This window comes from Onthophagus taurus, chromosome 6, assembly GCF_036711975.1.
Source record: "Onthophagus taurus isolate NC chromosome 6, IU_Otau_3.0, whole genome shotgun sequence".
In the NCBI taxonomy this organism is placed as follows: Eukaryota; Metazoa; Arthropoda; class Insecta; order Coleoptera; family Scarabaeidae; genus Onthophagus; species Onthophagus taurus.
Window position 1 is genome coordinate 8,460,384 of NC_091971.1, and position 21,549 is coordinate 8,481,932.

General features: G+C 29.7%; 4 protein-coding genes and 1 long non-coding RNA gene across 34 annotated transcripts in view; 4 read left to right on the forward strand and 1 right to left on the reverse strand.

Annotated features, from left to right (window-relative positions):
* Window positions 1-10,513, reverse strand: LOC111427835 (uncharacterized). Of its 3 annotated transcripts, XR_011640792.1 has the most exons (4): window positions 10,422-10,513; window positions 8,189-8,353; window positions 7,700-8,137; window positions 1-7,648 (listed from the first exon to the last, which is right to left on the reverse strand). It is a non-coding gene; the product is annotated as an uncharacterized lncRNA (long non-coding RNA). The 3 variants fall into 3 exon arrangements; XR_011640793.1 differs by having other exon boundaries at window positions 1-7,631; window positions 7,700-8,353; XR_011640791.1 differs by having other exon boundaries at window positions 7,700-8,353.
* Window positions 461-1,591, forward strand: LOC111427831 (serine protease snake-like). The gene is made up of 4 exons (XM_023063173.2): window positions 461-561; window positions 653-821; window positions 877-1,315; window positions 1,380-1,591. Exons 1-4 carry the CDS (start codon window positions 501-503, stop codon window positions 1,539-1,541), a joined length of 831 nt encoding a protein of 276 aa, XP_022918941.2. The 5' UTR covers window positions 461-500; the 3' UTR covers window positions 1,542-1,591.
* On the forward strand, window positions 3,523-4,640 carry LOC111427828 (CLIP domain-containing serine protease B15-like). The gene is made up of 4 exons (XM_023063172.2): window positions 3,523-3,618; window positions 3,690-3,870; window positions 3,926-4,364; window positions 4,429-4,640. The coding sequence occupies exons 1-4, from the start codon at window positions 3,558-3,560 to the stop codon at window positions 4,588-4,590; spliced, it is 843 nt and encodes a 280-aa protein (XP_022918940.2). The 5' UTR covers window positions 3,523-3,557; the 3' UTR covers window positions 4,591-4,640.
* LOC111427833 (uncharacterized) lies at window positions 5,724-7,348 on the forward strand. 2 transcript variants are annotated; one of them, XR_011640790.1, is made up of 5 exons: window positions 5,724-5,813; window positions 5,917-6,085; window positions 6,140-6,542; window positions 6,607-6,835; window positions 6,910-7,348. XR_011640790.1 is itself a non-coding variant. In XM_023063175.2 (4 exons), exons 1-4 carry the CDS (start codon window positions 5,753-5,755, stop codon window positions 6,763-6,765), a joined length of 792 nt encoding a protein of 263 aa, XP_022918943.2. In that variant the 5' UTR covers window positions 5,724-5,752; the 3' UTR covers window positions 6,766-7,348. The 2 variants fall into 2 exon arrangements, 1 of the variants encoding a protein (XP_022918943.2); XM_023063175.2 differs by having other exon boundaries at window positions 6,607-7,348.
* Window positions 9,686-21,549, forward strand: part of LOC111427826 (serine protease inhibitor 3/4-like) — a 27,303-nt gene continuing 15,439 nt past the window's right edge. For 20 of the 27 annotated variants that reach the window (XR_011640789.1, XM_023063157.2, XM_023063150.2 and 17 more), the window contains exons 1-3: window positions 10,706-10,791; window positions 13,958-14,862; window positions 14,923-15,064. Coding sequence is in view for 26 of the 27 variants with exons in the window: in XM_023063157.2 (XP_022918925.1) it covers window positions 10,785-10,791; window positions 13,958-14,862; window positions 14,923-15,064 (1,054 nt within the window). In the remaining variant the exon portion in view is untranslated. Of the gene's footprint in view, window positions 9,887-10,705; window positions 10,792-13,957; window positions 14,863-14,922; window positions 15,065-15,385; window positions 15,636-15,907; window positions 18,631-18,992; window positions 19,255-19,688; window positions 19,751-20,002; window positions 20,249-20,371; window positions 20,593-21,549 lie in introns of those variants that run through there. The other 7 variants (XM_071197123.1, XM_023063159.2, XM_071197125.1 and 4 more) reach the window with 7 other exon arrangements.

A 21,549-nucleotide genomic window follows, 5' to 3' on the forward strand; every position in this document is an offset into this window, starting at 1 on the left:
CAAATTTAAAATTAATTTTTCATAAATTGTCTTGTTTTAGCGTAATATAATTGGAGTACATTCCCTAAAATAATACAATTAAGGCCGTTTCACTTGACACACTTGGGCGGATTGTATTCAGTGGCAATTTCAATGTAACCGAAGACTTATTAATAAACTGGAATCCTTATAAAGCCAATCCGAAGATTAATTACCATAAATAATTGAGCTATAAATCAATAAATTTCACTGAAATTCGAATATTTTTTTACAACTATGAGGGTAATATTATATTTCATCCCCAAATTACCTCCTATCAAATCCCCTTATCACCCATGAAGATACTGCATCTCATGTCACTCCTCATTTCATGTACCATATATCACATAATTTCAGATTTAATTATTACAAATAAAGGTTGTGGTACTCGAAGGTTTAATGATACTCGTTAACCTTGAAATTTTGGTTTAAAAGGTTTCGCATTCGGATTTTATTCTTCATATTCATAATACTTTTCAGTAATGAAGAAGTTCTTGGTGTTCATTTTAATCGGAGCTGTTTCAGCTAGAATTAGCGACGAAAGTAAGTTTTATAATTTAATATTTTGCTTACTAAGCCATGAAATAAATTAATTTAAAATTAATTTTACTCACAATTTTATTTGATTAAACAGAATGTGAAGAATATAGTGAGCGGTATAAGCACATCAAAAATTGGGGGGAATTTTCTCACATTGGTGCGTTAGGTTCCTACGCCGGTGGTGACATTGATTATAATTGTCCGGTAGTTTTAATAAGTGAATCTTTCGCACTGGCTGGAGCTTTCTGTTTTAATAATCGAAGGTTAGTTTTTTTAGCGTAAAACGTATTCTATTTACCGCTTATATATATTTTTTAGACATGTTGAAAATATATTATTCGGAATATCAAGTACGTCTGAGTTAGGAGATGATAATAACACATGGGTACATATAGTCAAAACTTATACAGGTCCCTTATACCAAAAATCACGTCCTTCTACACGATTTCCTCTAGTTCTTATCAAATTTTCACCAGAAATAACAGTACATGATAAATTAAGACCCGCTTGTATATATAGTAAAAAGCTTAACGTTGGACAACTTTTAATTGATACGGTTTGGACAAAGAATCAGGACAAAAAAGGCACTGCTTATACAAGAACTGTCAACCGTTACAAAAACGAACTCTTAAAAGTGAATTCTCAAGTTGTACCTACGGAAGCGTGCAAAAATAGGTTTACCTATCAATATGGTATAAGGATTGACGACTCGAATTTATGTATTAAACGGGATTATCGCGGCTCGTTTACATCCCACGTAAGAAAGAAATAATTAATAAAGTTCAGTGTTCCTTTTTTTTCCCTAATTATTGTTGTTTTAGCCTGATTTCGCTGGAGTCTCTCACCTTTATGAAAACAACAAGATTAAAGTAGTTGCTATTGACGATTTTGGACCGTTAGAAATAGGTAGCAAAATTCCTGATATATCCTCAAGACTTTCTTATTATGTTGATTGGATTGAAGACACCGTTTGGGGCAACTGAAATGAGGAACGATTATTTTTATTACTATCAAAATTAACATTTCAACATTATTTTTACACGCAACTTTATTTTTTACTTTTTATTTGTCTTGAAAATTCTTTTTGTAACTGATCAATTCTGCAGCCAAATCAAGTCATTATGAATTACAGAAATATTGAGTGGCAGATCACCGCATCACTATTTTTCCTGTAAAGAGTGCCTTATGTTTTAATAATTCTAGATAAAACATGGTTTTATTAATCATTTAATGGAGCAACAATATTTTTGGTGGAGTAATTCATATCTTGTCGGCTTCGCGATTAAATAATGTTTTCGTAATTTTATTTATCAGTAACTGTTAAGAATTAATTTTTCCACAAATGAGAATAAATGCTTCTTATAACATGCAAGGAAAAATTTTAGTTTTGCCAATTAAAAGTAGTGGAGAGTTCCGCGTGAATTTAAGTAATTTTAATTAATTTCGGATATCATTGATATATCTGAGACTGTTAACAAAAACTTTTGCGATTTCTTCTACGAATTAACGCCAGTTATATATTTCAAATAAAATAGTTGAACCGTACCCTTAGGATTTAATGTTTCCTGAATAAAAAAATAAACTTAAAAAACTCTATTTAGGAAATTGTTTTAGAAAATATTAGGTTAAAAATAGGCTAATAAATACTTTCAACCAGATCTTGTTTTAATTCGATTTTAATTTTATTTACATCATTTACAACGATTTTACATATTTTATCAAATTCAACATTTCAGATATCATTGATATGATATCTGAGACTGTTAACAAAAATTTTCACGATTTCTTCCACGAATTAATGCCAGTTATCGAAAACAATTTGGGGGAGCTTAGAGATACTTTGTCGAATGTGCTTTTGGTATAACAACGACTGTTAAAAACGGAAATTATAATTCATCGTAATTAAATCGATTTAGCTCTGAAATGTAATTCATCAGACAACGAAATCACTCGGAAGTATTAGAGCTTGTCTGCTAAGTATAGTAGTATATTACAGTACAAGTGAGGAAACTAAGATTTTTCACTCCCGCGTCTGTCGGATTTCCACACGAGCCGAAGGCGAGATCAATCAGAAGGCGAATGTTCGAAAGTAACGGCATTGGAGGAACGAGAAGATTCTAGAGCTTCAAAAATATTATTCTATGCCTCGGTGTAATAAAGACACAGATATATTACAATGACGGAAAATTCATGCTTCTGAATTTTCTATTTTAAGTTTAATGGCACGAGATCTCTGAAGCATACCGGCTACTTCAGTCCCGGCGGAAAGATTATTCTCACGTGCTGCATTAACTATAAGAAAAAATCGAAATCGCCTTAATAATAAATCTGTACAATGTTTGTTATGCCTAAACGATTGGGTGAAAAAGAAAATCATTTGCGACCGACAGGGCTGAGGGCTGTAATTCTCTCTTCCAACTCTTACATTATAGCAAGTATTTAAGTATTCGTTATTGCACTGAAACAATAAGATTATGCATGACGAGATTTCGATACTTTTATGAGCCTCAATAGTGGAGGTTGCGAGACGAGACTTAATACAAGACTTATTAGTTCATCGGCGAGACGAGACAAGACTTTAACCACTACCCTAAAATAATACAATTAAGGCCGTTTTACTTGACACACTTGGGTGGATTGCATTCAGTGGCAATTTTAATGTAACCGAAGATTTATTAATAAACTGGAATCCTTGTAAAGCCAACCCGAAGATTAATTACTATAAATAATTGCGCTATAAATCAATATATTTCACGGAAATTCGAATATTTTTTACAACTTTGAGGGCAATATTATTTTTCAACCCCAAATTACCTCCTATCAAATCCGTTTATCAGTCATGAAGATACTGTAGCATATATCACATAATTTCAGATTTAGTTATTACAAATAAAGGTTGTGGTACTCAAAGGTTTAGTGATACTCGTTAACCTTGAAATTTTGGTATAAAAAGTTTCGCATTCGGACTTTATTCTTCATATTCATAATAATTTTCAGTAATGAAGAAGTTCTTGGTGTTCTTTTTAATCGGAGCTGTTTCAGCTAGACTTATCGACGATAGTAAGTTTTATAATTTAATATTTTGCGTATATAATTTTCTAATTTACTCACAATTTTATTTGATTAAACAGAATGTGAAGAATATAGTGAGCGGTATAAACAGGTCAAGAATGGGGGATCATTCAGTGAATTTTCTCACATTGGTATATTAGGTTTCAACGTCGGTGGTAATTACATGGATTATAATTGTCCGGTAGTTTTAATAAGTGAATCTTACGCACTGGCTGGAGCTTTCTGTTTTAATAATCGAAAGTTAGTTTTTTTTCGCGTAAAGCGTATTCTATTTACCGTTTATATACCTTTTTAGAGGCGGTGGACAGATATTATTCGGAACATCAAGTACGTCCGAGTTAGATGATGATAATAAATTGGTACATATAGTCAAAACTTATTATCATCCCTTATACGACGAATCAGATCTTTCTAAACGATATGCTCTAGTTCTTATCGAATTTTCACCAGCAATATCAGTAGATGATAACGTAAAACCCGCTTGTATATATAGTAAAACGGTTAGAGATGAACAACCTTTAATTGATACGGTTTGGAGACCAACAAAGTATGAGGAAATAAAACACACTGCTTCTACAAAAACTGTCAAACATTACTACAACGAACTCTTAAAATTGAATTCTGAAGTTGTACCTGTGAATGTGTGCAAAAATAAGTTTAGCCCTAAACATATAAGGATTGACGACTCTAATTTGTGTATTAAACGGGACTATCAGGGCTTGTTTACATCCCACGTAAGAAAGAAATAATTAATAAGCTTCAGTGTTCTTTTCTTTTACCTAATTATTGTTGTTTTAGCCTGATTTCGCTGGAGTCTCTCACCTTTATGAAAACAACAAGATTAAAGTCGTTGCTATTGACGATTTCGGGCCGTTAGAAATAGATAGTAGTATTCCTGATGTATCCACAAGACTTTCTGATTATCTCGATTGGATTGAAAGCACCGTTTGGCCCAACTAAAATGAGGAACGATTATTTTTATTACTATCAAAATAAACATTTCAACATTATTTTTATATGCAACTTTATTTTTAGCCTTGAAAATCCTTTTTGTAACTGATTAATTCTGCAGCTAAATCAAGTCATTATGCATTAAAGAAATATTGAGTGGCAGATCACTCCATCACTATTTCTTCTGTAAAGAGTGCCTTATGTTCTAATAGTTCTAGATAAAACATAGTTTTATTAATCATCCATACCTCGTCGGTTTGACGATTAGATAATAATCGAGATGACTATGAATATATAAATGCCGATGTTTTCGTAATTTTATTTATCAGTAACTGTTAAGAGTTAATTTTACCACAAATGAGAATAAATGCTACTTATAACATGCAAGAAAAAATTTTAGTTTTGCAATTAAAAGTAGTGGGGACTTCCGAATTGAAGTAATTTTAATTCATTTCGTTTAATTAAAATTGTTAAATTGATTTATTTCTAACGAACATAAAATCGACAAATACAATGGTCGGTGAGCTTTATGAAAAAGATGGCACGAAATACGTTAAATTGATATCAAATGATATTAAATTAAGTGTTGAATCTTTTGAATGTTGAATCTTGGAAATTCACGCTGATACTATAATAAGTAATTTTTCTTCATTATTTCTATTTGTTTTTTTTTAATCAAATTTAAAATTATTTTTTCATAAATTGTTTTAGCGTAATATAATTGGAGTACATTCCCTAAAATAATACAATTAAGGCCGTTTCACTTGACACACTTGGGCGGATTGCAATCAGTGGCAATTTCAATGTAACCGAAGATTTATTAATAAATTGGAATCCTTGTAAAGCCAATCCGAAGATTAATTACCATAAATAATTGTGCTATAAATCAATAAATTTCGCTGAAATTCGAATATTTTTTTACAAATTTGAGGGCAATATTATATTTCATCCCCAAATTACCTCCTAGCAAATCTCCCTATCAGTCATGAAGATACTGCATCTTATATCACTCTTTATTTCGTGTACCATATATCAAAAAATTTTATATTTAATTATTACAAATAAAGGTTGTAGTACTCGAAGGTTTAGTGATACTCGTTAACCTTGAAATTTTGGTTTAAAAGGTTTCGCATTCAGATTTTATTCTTCATATTCATAATAATTTTCAGCAATGAAGAAGTTCTTGGTGTTCATTTTAATCGGAGCTGTTTCAGCTAGAATTAGCGACCAAAGTAAGTTTTATAATTTAATATTTTGCGTACTACGCCACGAAATAAATTCGTTTAAAATTAATATAATTTTGTATTTTACTCATAATTTTATTTGATTAAACAGAATGTGAAGAATATAGTGAGCGGTATAAGCACGTCCAAAATTGGGCGGAATTTTCTCACATCGGTGCATTAGGTTCCCACACCGGTGGTGGCATTGATTATAATTGTCCGGTAGTTTTAATAAGTGAATCTTACGCACTGGCTGGAGCTGCCTGTTTTAATAATCGAAAGTTAGTTTTTTTTGCGTAAAACGTATTCTATTTACCGTTTATATATTTTTTTAGACACGTTGGACATATATTGTTCGGAACATCAAGTACGTCTGAGTTAGATCATGATAATAATACATGGGTACAAATAGTCCAAACTTATAATAAATATCCTCTAGTTCTTATCAAATTTTCACCAGCATTAACAGTAGATGATAAATTAAAACCCGCTTGTATATATACTAAAACGCTTAGATATGGACAAGATTTAATTGATACGATTTGGATAAAGAATGAGAAAAAAGACACTGGTTATACAAGAACTGTCAGACGTTACTACAACGAACTCTTAAAATTGAATTCTAAAGTTGTACCTGTAAAAGTGTGCAAAAATAAGTTTAGCTTTAATTATAGAATAAGGATTGACGACTCTAGTTTGTGTATTAAACGGAACTATCAGGGCTTGTTTACATCCCACGTAAGAAAGAAATAATTAATAAGGTTTAGTGTTCTTTTCTTTTTCCTAATTATTGTTGTTTTAGCCTGATTTCGCTGGAGTCTCTCACCTTTATGAAAACAACAAGATTAAAGTCGTTGCTATTGACGATTTCGGACCGTTAGAAATAGATAGTAGTGTTCCTGATGTATCCACAAGACTTTCTGATTATATCGGTTGGATTGAATACACCGTTTGGGGTTGAACTTTATATTTAGCATTGAAAATTCTTTTTGTAACTGATTAATTCTGCAACTAAAACAAGTCATTATAAAGTACAGAAATTTTAAGTGGCAGATCACTCCATCATTATTTTTTCTGTAAAGAGTACCTTATGTTCTAATTCTAGATAAAACATGGTTTTAATTTAATGGAGCAACAATATTTTTAGTGGAGTGATTCATACCTCATCGGGCTTCATGATTAGATAGTAATCGAGATGAAAATATATAAATGCCGATGTTTTCGTAATTTTATTTATCAGTACTTTATATGACAACAACAACTGTTTTTAGTTCGACTTGGAATTTTATTGATATAACCAAAAGTTTAAACTAAACGATTTTTAGTTCATTTTAGGTAAGTTAAACTTCCTTACTCTTTTAGTTGCCTCACATATTAAAACGTAAATTTGGTTCAATTCTTCTATATTCCCTCTGTTAATTAAAACGTCCCATAAAACACAACGTTCTCAAGTTACTATCAATTGAATGATTGTTTTTCATGCTATTTATAAAATGATATGTAATCCATAGTTTTATGTAATAAAAATGTACCGTATTGCTTAACATTATTGTGAAACATAATTTTTTTTTAATGGTGGAGAATTTTGGTCAACTTTATACTTATTATCTCGGATTTTGTGTAATCTGTAAGAAGTAAGTAACTTATCAATAAAATTATTGCAAATTTCATAATTTCAAATCGATTTCTTACTTAAAAAAAACCGGTGAGATCATTGTCAAAAATCCTCAAAAATATATAATATTTATATAATATTTCCTCTGCGTCGATTAATAAGCTTCTGTATGAAGCGTTTCTGTAGGACTTGTATCAGTATCCTTGAAAGAGCTACAACCAATACAGTTCTATTTCTATTTCTATCTCAACAGTTCTATTTTAAAGATCTGGGATTTTACCTTTTACACCAAAATTCTTTCATATATCATATTCTTCCACTCAAGCAACTCCCACAATACCTTCCGTTAAGTTATCAGCTACAAGATTTACTACCATGTCATTACCACTATTTTTTAATATTAAAGATTCTATTCCACTTCTACGTTTGACAGTCGGTTTCATGCATCTAGCATCAAATTCTTAACTAGCATGACGATGAACATATGTTTTTTCATTGGATATTATTTGAACAGTACTACATAGGTTCAGTTCTTAGCTGTTCAGTGTTGATACTTGTTTGCCTAAGCTAACAGAGTTTTGGTTTGGAGCTTTTAAATTATGCAAATCAAAATACCGCATGTTTCGACCTTGCTCCCCACTTTTACCATCATTTTCTTCGTTGTCATCAATTCCTGGATTTTTCACGAGATACCAATATTTAGAATCATCAACCTAGTCTAAAACAAATGGACATATGATATATATATAAAATATTTATTTCAAATTACCTTCTTTACACATATATAGAATCACTGAACCTAAGTACTGTTCATCGATGAATGGCACATTATGTAACAACTTATACAGTACACAGCGTATAGCTTTTATCTTTTCTTCCTGGGCACTTCAATTGTCCAACTTTGGAAATTTCGGTTCACGTAAGGGTTAAGACACTACAGAAAAAACACAAAAGAGATTCAATTATTACTTCCTGATTTCGTTAAATATTGATACCAGATAGAACATAGAATAAGGAAAGTTTCCAAAAAAATTAGGCTTTTGTGCTCCTTGTTATGCCTTCTTATCATTTGACACTTCAGATTCTGGTTTTTAAGGACCAGAAATAAAGCGAAACTTTTTTTCTGCCTGGCTACCTTCTTACTCATTTATTATTCTTTTACTTCCGGCCTCTTTCATATTTGATAATAGTAAAATAAGAGATTTCTATTTAATATATGAGCAAAAAATTTTCAATAAAAGATGAAGTTAAGAAAACAACCCTAATGAACAAAAACATTATAAAACCATTTTAAAACAGAAAGAAAAATATAAAACTTGCAAGACGAGAACAAAAGCAGTTTAAAGTTTTTTTTTTGTTCGTTCATTGGATGTCTTGTAGAAGTTTTTAGTCTATTAAGTCTACATTCTATATACCAAAAAATGGAGTAAGTTTTGCACTTAATTACGTAATGTAGATGTGAGTAATTGAATGACTAATTATTGATAACTTTTTAGATTTGATTTAAATGAAATTAGTATATTTCTATTAATTTTCTTCCAATTTTTAAATGCACGAAATCTTTCTTGGTTGATCATGCCTATTTTGAGAAATGACTCACAAAACATAGTACGTCAAACAAATTTATGTAGATATAAAAATGAATGTACTAAAAGTTTCTGTAACATTTACAGAAACTTTAAATCAGATCTTATTTAATGGTAACTAAGTATTGCCGTTTATTATTATTAATATTTTTTATTGTTAACTTGTGGTTAGAATTGAAAATATATTATTAATAAAATAAGTATATACCCTATATAATGTAAAACTATTTGGCCAGGTTCATAACAACATTTTTGAGTTTGTGTCATGGTGACAAATGAAAAAAGTACTACTAAAAAAAATATCAGTCAGAACATGACTAATATAATAGACATAATAGATAAGCATTAGAAATATTAATAATTATAATTAAACGATTCTGATTAATTATGAGTCATGTTCTGACTGATATATTTGTTTGTAGTATTTATACTTAAAGAAATTTGTTAAATTACAGAAATCTGCAACTCTAAGTGTTAGTTCTAAAAATTAACACTGCTATCGTTGCAAAGGAGAAAATCTAGATCAAGTGTTAAATATCTTTAATTTTATAAAATATTAGGAAATAATAGAGTATATACAACCTTAAAACGATTTTAACCAAAATTTAGGTTGAACCCAATTCCCCACCTTAACAAAATAAATATTAACATATACACATGTCAGTTAGGTTGCCTATAGTATATAAGCTGACAAACCCTATACAGAGAATCAGAATGCGTTAAAACTCCCTAAAGCATCGATTGTACTCCCATTTTTAAAACCCTAAAATACTGATTAATTCTTGTTTTAGATCCCAAACACAATATATCTTTGGATTATTAATACAAATTTTGAGATTTCCGCCCATACACAACGATCATCACGTCTACAACCTTTCAAGGTAAGAAATTCTATAAACATAACGTGTTTTTTTTTTTAATATAAAAATAACCCATCGATCTCAACATTTTTCTTTCGAACCGCACGTTTCAATCGTTCATACTGAAATGATGTTTAAAAAAAACCGGGTTCAAAGAGATAATGAAGTTGCTCGACCAGTTTTTAGATCTAATATAGCTATGACCTCTAAAGTTTTTTTTCTTTTTCATTTAATTTAATGTTTAAACCGGGAAATACCGGAGCCACGTCATTAGGTTTTTATAAACTGTGGTTAAAATAAGTATAGTAAATTCTCTATACTGTGGACTAACACGGGGTACATTATAGCCAAAAAAAAGACTGAAGATGTACGACTAAACCCGAAACTTTCTAGTTCTAGATTTAGTGTTGGTTCTAGTTTAATGAAAAATATAGAACTATCTAACGCTGAATAACAACTAAAACTAGAAACATTGAAACAAAAGAAAGTATATTTTGAAACAAAACATACTTTTTTGTTTTTTGTTACGTCATTTCTATTAAAAAAAAATTATTACCTCTGATTTATTGTGGTTCTTGTTATTGTATTTTTGACGACTCTGGAAAATCCATAGAATAATATCGATTTTAGAAGACGCAACATACAATAAACAACAAGATAACGTAAAGTTGTTGGCGTTTCGACGAATTTGATGATAAACTGAAACTAAATACATGATGTTGGGTTTTCAAACGAAAAAATGTATTAAAAAACAACAAAGTCCCCGTTTTTATTCGTTTCGTATTTTAAATATTCGATTCTTGATAACCTTCGAACCAGTATTCATTTTAATTTTTCTCGTCGTGGACGGTTCTCGGCAATTATCGTCAGTAGTTCTTTCGTGCGCGTCCCGGTCAGTGCTAAAGCAACAACGTCAATCATGAAGAGTAAGTTAATTTAAATTTGCTTTATTAATTCAATTCATTGCAATAAATAACTTGATTATTGTTACGTAAACAATTTTTTGATTCAATAACATCACAAAAAAATTTTTTTTTTTTGGTAATCTTGTGTCTTCTTTTTTGTTGTTAAAATTAATAATGTATAAAGCAATAAACATCAAGGTTAACGCCATAAATGTTCTTAAAAACCAGTCGAGAATGAACAAGTTCTAGATTTAACATCAAGGTGATGTTTTTAAGATGATCTTTTTCGTGTTTTTTAATCTCCAACTTTAATCTTAAGTGGAATTTAAAGTTGATTTAATATTTTCTTGTTAATCTTCCTTTTTTGTTGTGAAACATGATAGTGTAACTAAAGATAACTTTAGTATATAAGGTACTCAAAAGTTATTGAACATTTCGATTTTATAAACATGTTTATTATTGTTTTTAAATTATCTTATGGTCGTTTTTTCAATAGGTACAATATAATTGCCGTGGAGTAATTGTATTGTATTGTTCTTTTTAAAAACAATCAATCATAAAAAAGGATTTTATTCAAAACATCTTTAAAAGTTGGCCAAATATAAATGAATAGAACTATTCCCGTTTTAAATTTTACTGTGGCCTGAATGTAAATTGTTTGTTTTGTTTGAACCCGTTACAAACGATTTTTACGTAAAACCGATGTCCTACATTTGTTTAACCTTAATTTTTACCTCAGTTTTATATTTCTATTTATTTTTGCACGTTTTTGCAATAATACGTTGCAGTAATCATCTGTTTAACCTTTAACAACAACGAAATCGGTTAAAACATTCATAAAGGACATTTTGTTGATAAACTTTCTTTTTTTAATGATGTGTTCTTTATTTAATATTTGATTAAGTCGTTGGATAACATTTATTATTAGTCAAATTTGATTTGTAATATTAACATATAACAACATAAATTTGACAAATCTATCACCTTTTCGATTCCCTATTTAAAAATACTACGATATAGGTATTATGCGATACATAAATATTGAATGTTATGAGTAAACTGATAAAATTAATGAAATCAAGGGCGATATGACTCATTTTATGAATTCTTTTAATATCTAGATATATATCTAGTAGTATAAATAGTTAAAATTGATTAAAAAATAATTTACATTTTTATTGATGATTTTTATCAATGTCTAATAAAAGTTTTTAAATTATTTTAGATTGTGTCATATCAATCAAAATGATGATACCTAAAGTTATTTGTTTTTAATATTGTACAGTGTTATGACCTGTTATGTAACCTTTTATAAACCTAATAATTAAATAATCAATTGGATTATTGGAACTATGTCCTTGACCTTTGGGATAACAACCCGGGATGAGATTGGGATCTTTGTCCCAAAAATCTTTCGCGCTTCTCCAAAAACTCTAATCCATATCTTCTGCGAAGCAATTTTCTTTCAAACACCCTCAATGCGTTTTCATCTGCGGTATTCAACGTCCTTGTTTCCTTTGGCTTTCTTGAAAGCAATAATTAGGAAGTGGATATCTACGCTACACTCACAGCATCTCCCTAAGGTCTGCCTAACTCCGAAAATTTGGTCTATTATAGACTTATTGTTTCTGAAACCACACTAGTATTCCTCTAGTATTGTCTCCACCTACGTTTTTACTCTTTCGTTTATTATGTTTGATAATACTTTGTTTTCTATATTAAGGAGGATTATGCCTCTGTAATTATCACATACAGATTTGTCTCCTTTTTCATGCAGAGGAACGATTTTTCCATCTTCCATTTCTTGGGAATCCTTTCTTCCTCCCAGCAGGTTGTTATCAGTTTATGGAGTCTTATTTCTGTTGCCTGTAAGGCAATTTTTAGAAGAGCTAATTTTTTTGTATATCAGCAGTGTGCTATCTTCTTCTAGGAAGAACATCCCACATACAGAATTTTTATAAAAGATATTTAGCTCGTGTACTTATTACCTTGCATGCTTACAGCAAGAGCTTGATAATAATAGCTCATCTACCCTTTGCGACATGCAGTTCCAAATATAATGTATTTAATACATATTTACTAAGAATACATGTAATACATGTACATATCACAGTATTTCCGAGTATTTCCGTTATTAATTGTTTTAAAATTGAGGTTAGTTTCAAAATTAATCTAACGGTTGTATCTTTTAATTTCTCTTTACCTCTTTATTTAGTTGTTTCATATCTGCCCACATATATTTTGTAGGCTATAGGGGTTCTTGATTCTTACATTCGAAGTACTTGATTTAAAACACGTCAAGTTATAGTCTCTTTGAAAGTAAAATACCCTAAAGAATAGATTTAGCTCGTATTTGTTCAAATATCTACTAGTGGCGCTTTTCAAAACGTAAAACTAGACACTTTGGCCAAAATCCCTATTTTAAGCCAAAACTAAAACTTCAGAGTTGCTCATTCTGACATCATCTAGAAATCTGTATGTTTAAAGTCATAAATAATAACAGAACAATAACAATGATTTCAACAAACGCTGACGCTTGTTAAGTGAATTATTCTTTGTTCAAGGAGAACTTTAATTTGTCTTCTTTTACTCAGTATATGGAAAAACCCCATACTCTCAATTTACACATTCATTACCATTTTTTATCTTCCGTGCGTTCATGAATGATCGATGGTCTTATAACAAAACATAATTCCACGCAAAAAATGCAATAATTCTTATGGACATTACACAAGATAAACCAGATAGCTAATATAATAATGGAAATTCCAACCACATGTTTGTGGTTTTACATTTACTACGACTTCTCTAATTAATTTCTTAAAATTTTTATATACGTTTTAATGATTCAATCGAATTTTATGCGATTCCATGTGACAACTAATCGCTTCACAATCATAAAACGTGTATGTAAAACAATTCAAGATAAACCACAAATGATTTAATTAAGAAACAAAAGCAACGATCCATTTGTGGTTTATCTTTACGCAAAAGTGACAATGACATATTCAATTAATTTGACAAATATGTTAAAGCTATAAGAAACGGTTCAAAAAGGTTGTTAACAAAATCTTGAAAAAATATCTAATAAATGCTATGAATTTTGATTATCCCATTCTAATAAGTAAATAAAATAATCGTTTAACCAAAAACTGCATAACTAATAATGTTGTTTTTTATTTTTCAGTTTCGTGTTTTCTTTTGGTGGTTTCATTCTTCGTTTGTACGATGGCAGGAAACGATTTATTAACAGCGACCGAAGTGTCTAACGGAAATACAAAATTCACATCGAATTTATATCAAATATTAGCAAAAGAACCCGGAAATGTGTTTTTCTCACCAATTAGTGCTCATGCAGTGCTCTCTATGATCTACCAAGGAGCTTCTGGGGCGACAGCTGAAGCTTTAAGAAAAAATCTGTATCTTCCAGAAGTAAAAGCGACAGCCACTGGTTATAAAAACATTATGACCGAGTTGAATTCAGTTGAAAACGTGACTTTGCACATTGCCAATAAAGTCTACATAGCAAATAAGTATCAATTGAATGATAATTTTAAACTTACCGCTACCAAGGATTACTTGGCTGAAGCACAACCATTGGATTTCAAACAAAGTGTAGTAGCCGCTAAAGAAATTAATACTTGGGTTGAGAATAAAACCAACAATAAGATTAAAGATTTAATCCAACCAGACGATTTGGATGAATTAACCCGTTTGGTTTTGGTCAATGCTATTTATTTCAAGGGCAACTGGTTGCATCAATTCCCAGTTGAACACACCAGAAAAGAAAAGTTTTATTTGAACGATAAAGACTCCGTCCTTTGCGATATGATGCATTTAACCGATCATTTCGAATACGCCGAAGATACCGAATTAGATGCTAAGATTTTGAGAATGCGCTACACCAACAAAGATGTCAGTATGGTTATTGTTCTTCCTAATTCGAAGACTGGTATTTTCGCTTTAGAACAAAAATTGGCCAACAAAGATTTAACAACGTTGACGAGCCAATTAGTTTCTCGCGAAGTAATCGTTTCATTGCCTAAATTTAAAATTGAAACCACCATTGATCTTAAAGATTCCCTTGAAAAGGTAAATATAATTTTTTTTATTAAATTATTTATTATTAATTTTATTTTCTTTTATTTTCAGTTGGGTATGGGTGTTATATTTTCTGATGCGGCTGAATTCCCCAATTTAATTAAAGGGGATGAACCGCTTAAAGTTTCAAAAGCTATTCAAAAAGCTTTTATCGAAGTAAACGAACAAGGAGCTGAAGCAGCTGCAGCAACTGGTAAGTCAAATAAAGAAAATAAAAAAAAATAGTTTTTTTTTGTTGTATTTACGGGGGCTTTTGCATGGTCTTTTGTACTTTGCGCTTTTTTGTGCTTTTTTACTTCCTCTTATTATCGCCTCCCAAGCTTTTATTTCATTTATATCTATTTATTATATTTTAATTTAAATAATTTTGTTAATGATGCACCGCTTATTTTAATTTTTTTAAATCAAAAATCAACACGTGCACTATTTTCAAATGAAATCACTTCCACCTGGGTTGTTTATAAAATAATGTAGAAAGAGAAAAACCTCCGTTGGACGTATCCCTTTCTTTTAGGGAGCATCGTGAGGTTGAAGCGGTCCATGAATTACGAAAAAGACACGTTTAAAGTCGATAGATCATTCGCGATTTACATCATTGGATCGGAAGGATTAATTTTATTTACGGGAAAAGTAACGGAAGTTCCGAGCTATGAAAGTGCTCTTCACGAGGAACTTTAACTTCCAATTCTTCAAATATTTTTTTAAATCTATTTTTCTTTGTTTATTTAAAGTTTTAATCGTTTAATACTATTTTTTAGAAAATTTATCAATATTTTTGTGACCCTTTCTTTGTAAAATGTGTTTTTTTTAATTGTGATCAAAAAAGGTAAGTAATACCAAATTAGTTAGTTATTTAAAGTATTATGAAATCTGTTATTTCATTTATACTTCATCGCGTTTTTTAATGACTCAAACATTATAAAATCTACATAAAATCACTTATATTTGCAATTAATGGAATGACTGAATTTGCTTTGCAATGGGGAAACTGTTAATGCTTGCGAAAATTAATTCTAGTAATTATTTTTGCCGACAGTTGCTGTCTTTAAGCTACGTACAAGACCTCAATTTGTTGTTCCAAAGCCGGAATTCATTGCGGATCATCCGTTTCTGTTTATTACGCAATTTCATGGAGATAATGATATAACCATTAATTTATTTTTTGGATCATATTTACCCAACAAAGAATTTGACTGAATCTTTTCCTTATAATTAACGAAGAATTAATTAATTGTAGTTATCACTTTTTTTATTAACGATTTTACTTCAAATAGAAATTTATTTTAATAATGATAAATTAGTTTATTAATAATAAATTCAAAGGTCATACTTTATTAAATTTTTGATAAATCAATCAGTTTCCGTTTGCTTTTTGTTTGTCTTTGGATGCTAAAAATCCTATAAGTTAGCTTACATGTTCAAAAAAGAATTCAACTAAAAGAAACGGCATCATGTTTTTTGAATACTTTGAAATTATTGCATTCCTCTTGGGTTTCTTTGTCGATTAGGTATAATTATTTTAATGAAACAACGGTTTTATTTCATGGAAAAATCGACGAACCAGTTCAGGCTTGAAAACTTGTTCTTGTTAATGTTGTCTAGTTTAATTGATTTACATAATTTTAACTTATTAGTTAATTTTTGTTTGTGCTTAACACACGACAAAATAAATATTGCTTAAAATGTGTTAGTTTTAATCATAAAACTTAAAAGGTCGTTGAAAGAGATTATTTATTGCGTCATTCACACTTTTAGTATTTACATTAAAACTCGTAATTATAATAAAAAATAAGTAGTTGTTTTATGGAAAACCTTAAAAAATTGATTAGATTATATTTTAATAAAATTAAAATTGCAAGGATTTAGATTAGAATCTCTATCAACCATCTAAAAACAGTTATTTTTTGGTAACATCACATTGTCTTTAACATTTTTTAATTGATCTTTGCATCGTACACCAAATTTCATATTGCCATAACGTACAACTTACACCTATATAACACCTTTGGTTCTTCAAAGAATCTTCAAGGATTGCAAATAAATAAAAGAAGTTTGGAAATATTGTTTGTCTATCAGCAGCTTCAATAGGAACTTATTTTTCTTCGTAATGTAAATGATACATGTATGGACATGATTTTATTAACATTCATATTTCTAACCATTTCTGAATTTTATTTAAGTTTCTTTGAAACTTCTTATGGCTAAGTTTGGATTAATAAGATATGGAAGGATCAACGACAAAGAAGAGCTAACATCAGACCAAACACGCAAACTTGAGGAAAACCCCAGTATGGAGAATACAATCTTGCCCATTATTTTGTTCAACCATAATGTGTTGCGGAACTTGTTAGGTGCTGGGGAAGAAATCGGATAGTTGATTTCTTTCATTATAACCTAACCATTTTAATTATATGTATGTTGTCCAACAAAACCAATTAGAATAGCATGTCTAGAAAGTTAATTATTTCTTTTTCTTCATCAGTAGATAACTCTGAAAGGAAAGGTTTGAATACGATTAGGTGTTTTGACAAATTTATGGCTTTCCATTTATTATTTATTTTTCTACTATTTTTTCTATTTTTGATTGGAGAACTGTGTTGCTGTGGTCTCTCCAATCTTTTCGTTTGCTCCGTGACTTTGTTTGGCATAAGATTTTTTAAATCTATATACCTTGAATTTGTTCTATTTGTACTAAGTCTTTCAGTTCCTTAGTAGCTTTATTTAACTTTTCGTTATTTTCAGACGCCCTGATTTGCTACCATCTTTTTCAAAATTATTACTTTTCATATTTTCATAACTGCGTCTATTGCATAAATGGAACCTACAGCATTTTTTTACTGACAGTTGACTTGATTCATTGTGTTATTTTAAGATATTTTTTATTCTTCTATGACTTTTCCTATCAAGGACAAATAGTGTTCTACATGTGACTGATTTAAATTTCTGTGTGTAAAGTGACAAAGTTCAGTGTGTGTCGTAATTTCGGTTGGTAATGAATATTTCGGTAGTGAATCTCTCTAAAATATACAGCGCAATATGTACATCTCGACATTCGAGTGATGTAACTTTTACGTATGGAGTTGCCAATGGTAATTTGTATTTTCGTCATGGTCTGGATGAAACGTTCCAAAGAAGTCATCGTATTCGTGCAACAGACATCTTCCAGTAAGGTGGAGGAATGGGCAGACCAAATAAAGTGATAACGAGAGGATTGGTATATTATCAGCAACAATTGGCGCAGATTCTTTTAAGAGTTTTAGACGTCTATTATAAGTCATAATAACTTGATCGTTTCAAGTATCAATGCATATTTTAGTATGGTTGCTCGTAATGTTTTAAGATTGGTTGAAGTGAATCTCACTAATGGTCTACTTGATTCTCATACTTGAACTATCTGGACTTTTTTCTAAGAAGCCATTTGAAGACATTATTGCATTCCAGACGAAAAAGGAGAAGATTTGAGAAATCGAATACTTAATGGAAGTTATGCAATCAAAAGTACTGGTATTTCGGAACGGGATTAAAAACATTTACCCACCCTATGTGATGGATGAGTACCATTCAGCAGTTTTTCTAAAACACGAATATTTATTGTTTGCTAATCGCTTCTTAATTTTCAAAATTTACTATAATAGAAAATATCATCGTTATTTTTTGTCTCTATTTATACCTGTTCTGCTTTAGCAACTTTACATAATGATTTTTTGAAATATTCATTTAAGTAAATATATGTATAAATAAAGAAATGTGAAATTTTGATTTCGTCGTGGATAATTTATTTGAGCAAGTTATTCAAATACGCTTGTCACATTTGCCTTCTTACTTTTTTTAAAGAAGGGAAGTTAGTTCTATGCTAAATATCCTTTCCTATTATTTATTTACTTGTTTCACGCGCAATATTCGTTGATTTTGATAGCTAAATTATTGAACCAATTAACCTTAAAATCTTTGTTTTGTTTGTTTTTTCGTTGTTGTTACTCAAATTATTATATATCTAATGTCGTATAATTAATTTTTTTATTAATTTCACATAATTTACAAACACCTAAAGCTAAATCTACTATTACACACGCAAACTAGTACACATTTTTCTTTTTATAATACATCATAAAATGTTTTAGCTGTAATCATGATGTGTAGAAGTCTTCCTATGAGAAAACCTGATCCAATGGTTTTTAATGTTGACCATACTTTTATTATTTATATTGAAAGTGCTAACAACGAAAGGAAAAAATGTTTGTTTTATGGAAAAATTGAACAACCTATAGGAAATTGAGAAATTTATTATCACGTTCTTGTTGTTAACTTAAGAATATTTATATTATTTGTATATTGATGTTGAAATTTCTATATTAATGACAATAAATTAATCAATCTTAATAATTTTTTTTATCTTTGAGGATTCTTGCATTTATGTTATTTGAGTCAAGATTTTCAATAAGAAAAGTTGCTTAATATTTATATTAAATATAATGCGATTAAGTAGTGCTCGAGCTTTTAAAACTTTCTTATTTATTCACATTTTAATTTTTATTAAAAAAAAAAATGTATAGGAAAAACCGTACAATTTTGAATGTGTACAAATGACTGTTTTATCAAATAATCTTTTAGGTGTAGTATTGGAAATGTTTATGACGATGACAATTTTGGAGGAGTTCCTCGTCGAATATCCGTTTGTCGCTTACATTGAATGTTGTGCCAAAAAAGATAAACCTAATGTTTTGTTTTTGGGGAAAGTTACTAACCCTAATAATTAAAAAAATATATATACAGGTGTGCTCCATACATAATTCACAAGCTAAACCAAAATGTTTTAGTTATAATTACGAAGAAATGTATTTCTAGAAGGAAACGTCGTGAATAATTGATTTTTAACGTTGACCATACCTTCATAATATATATTGATTCTCATAAAGAACATGAGAAATCAATCACAAGAATGTTGTTTTATGGAAGAGTTCACTTAAAAATTTCTTAATTGATATTTAATGTTTATTGTATTAGATGTTATGCTTCCAATTTTTGTTATGTACGCTACTAATCGAATTAAAAAAAATCAATACAATCAGGAGTTGTAATTAGAACAATGCGGAATGTTATAAATATATGATAAAATATGATAATTTTTTAGGTTTAATGGTTATGTTATGTTCAATGCCAATTTTGGAAAACTTTAACGTTGATCATCCGTATATCACATATATTGAAACACGCACCCAGAAAAATGATTCTAAAGTTTTATTTTGGGGAAAAATTTCTAATCCTAATAACAATTGAACACCACATCATAAATTATATTAAAGGAAATTAATTGATGTAAAAATTAATAATGTTAATCAAATTGGCTTCAATAAAAAATTCAGTGTTTAAATTTTAATGTAAAAATTAATAATTACTGTGCACGTCTTAATGCTTTCGAAGTAATTGAAAATGTTTTTATCGTCTGGCTTCAAAAACCAATCACATTTGTTGTGTAGATTTTAATCAAATATAGTTTTAGTTGTCTGTATGGATAATTGCATAACTAAGGCACCAGATGAAGTTTTTATTGACCATCCATTTATAATATGTATAGAAAATCGAAAGTCTGTAAACACAAATGGAAGTATTTTATTCTTCGGGGTTATTTCTAACCCAAATGTTTAAAAATTATAATGCCAAATAAATCTTAGCTTTATATATTTTCTGTTAATAATAATAATTTTTTTAAATTGCCAAAAATATTCTTTTTAACTGTTTTCCTATAAAATTTCCTCAAGAATGTTTAAAATATGTTATATAACGTCGAGCGATTGTTTTGCTTTTACTTAGTTTTGGTACAACCTACCATGATAGATACTTTTCATTCCTTGATTTCTTCACCAAAATCCTCATTAGAACCTCTGCAGTACCTATAATATAGACAGCAAATAAACTAAGTAAGACTCCATTTTAGTCCTTTGCAATGTCAAATGCGACCCTCAAATCAACAAAAAGGTTATATAGTATATAATATGCTTTAGGAAATAGATTATGTGTATTCCCGCTTATCGGTCTAGAAAGAAAGAAGAAAACTTAGAAGCTTGGAGAGGACTTGATTCAGAAATGATGAAGGCTATATGGGGTTGCCTTGATGCAGACACGATGATGGTATGAGTTAAAGCAGATATTATGACAGAAGCATAATTGATGGTCTTCATAGATTGACTATGTCTTGGCTTGCTAGAAAGAAGGTGAAAACTTGCTGCAGAAATGATATAGATTTTATACAGAGTTGTCTCGATAGAAATTTCAAGGAAGTTTGATTCAAACAATATTGTCTCAATTTTATAGAATCTATCTTTTTTGGAGGCATAATGGAGATGCGATGTTGACTTCAAAAACTTGATACAAATTTATTAAGGAATCTTTGATGATTTTATGCAATCTTAAAGGAGCTTTAATGCGCTCATAGATGCAGTGTTGATAGAGACCCTATAGAAATATGACGCAGTCTTGATAAAAAGACTCTATAACTAATCTTGATAGAAATAAGGCAAAATTGTCAGAATTGACGAAGAGCTGATTTAGGCATAATGAACATATAAAGCGGACTTAATTCATGGTTACCGTGTATGAAGATTTTAAGCAACCTTGAAGGCGTCCCGCTGCACTTTTAGTTTCAATATTGATGCACATATAGAGATATGACCCAATATT

What these genes read in the sequence shown, in the direction of transcription:
- LOC111427828 (XM_023063172.2), top strand. Translation starts at nt 3,558, where the DNA reads ATGAAGAAGTTCTTGGTGTTCTTTTTAATCGGAGCTGTTTCAGCTAGA. An exon ending in TTCTGTTTTAATAATCGAAA is followed by an intron (nt 3,871 to 3,925) that starts GTTAGTTTTTTT and finishes ATACCTTTTTAG; the next exon opens with AGGCGGTGGACAGATATTAT. An exon ending in AGGGCTTGTTTACATCCCAC is followed by an intron (nt 4,365 to 4,428) that starts GTAAGAAAGAAA and finishes TTGTTGTTTTAG; the next exon opens with CCTGATTTCGCTGGAGTCTC.
- LOC111427833 (XM_023063175.2), top strand. Translation starts at nt 5,753, where the DNA reads ATGAAGAAGTTCTTGGTGTTCATTTTAATCGGAGCTGTTTCAGCTAGA. An exon ending in AGCTAGAATTAGCGACCAAA is followed by an intron (nt 5,814 to 5,916) that starts GTAAGTTTTATA and finishes TTGATTAAACAG; the next exon opens with AATGTGAAGAATATAGTGAG. An exon ending in GCCTGTTTTAATAATCGAAA is followed by an intron (nt 6,086 to 6,139) that starts GTTAGTTTTTTT and finishes ATATTTTTTTAG; the next exon opens with ACACGTTGGACATATATTGT.
- LOC111427831 (XM_023063173.2), top strand. Translation starts at nt 501, where the DNA reads ATGAAGAAGTTCTTGGTGTTCATTTTAATCGGAGCTGTTTCAGCTAGA. An exon ending in AGCTAGAATTAGCGACGAAA is followed by an intron (nt 562 to 652) that starts GTAAGTTTTATA and finishes TTGATTAAACAG; the next exon opens with AATGTGAAGAATATAGTGAG. An exon ending in GCGGCTCGTTTACATCCCAC is followed by an intron (nt 1,316 to 1,379) that starts GTAAGAAAGAAA and finishes TTGTTGTTTTAG; the next exon opens with CCTGATTTCGCTGGAGTCTC.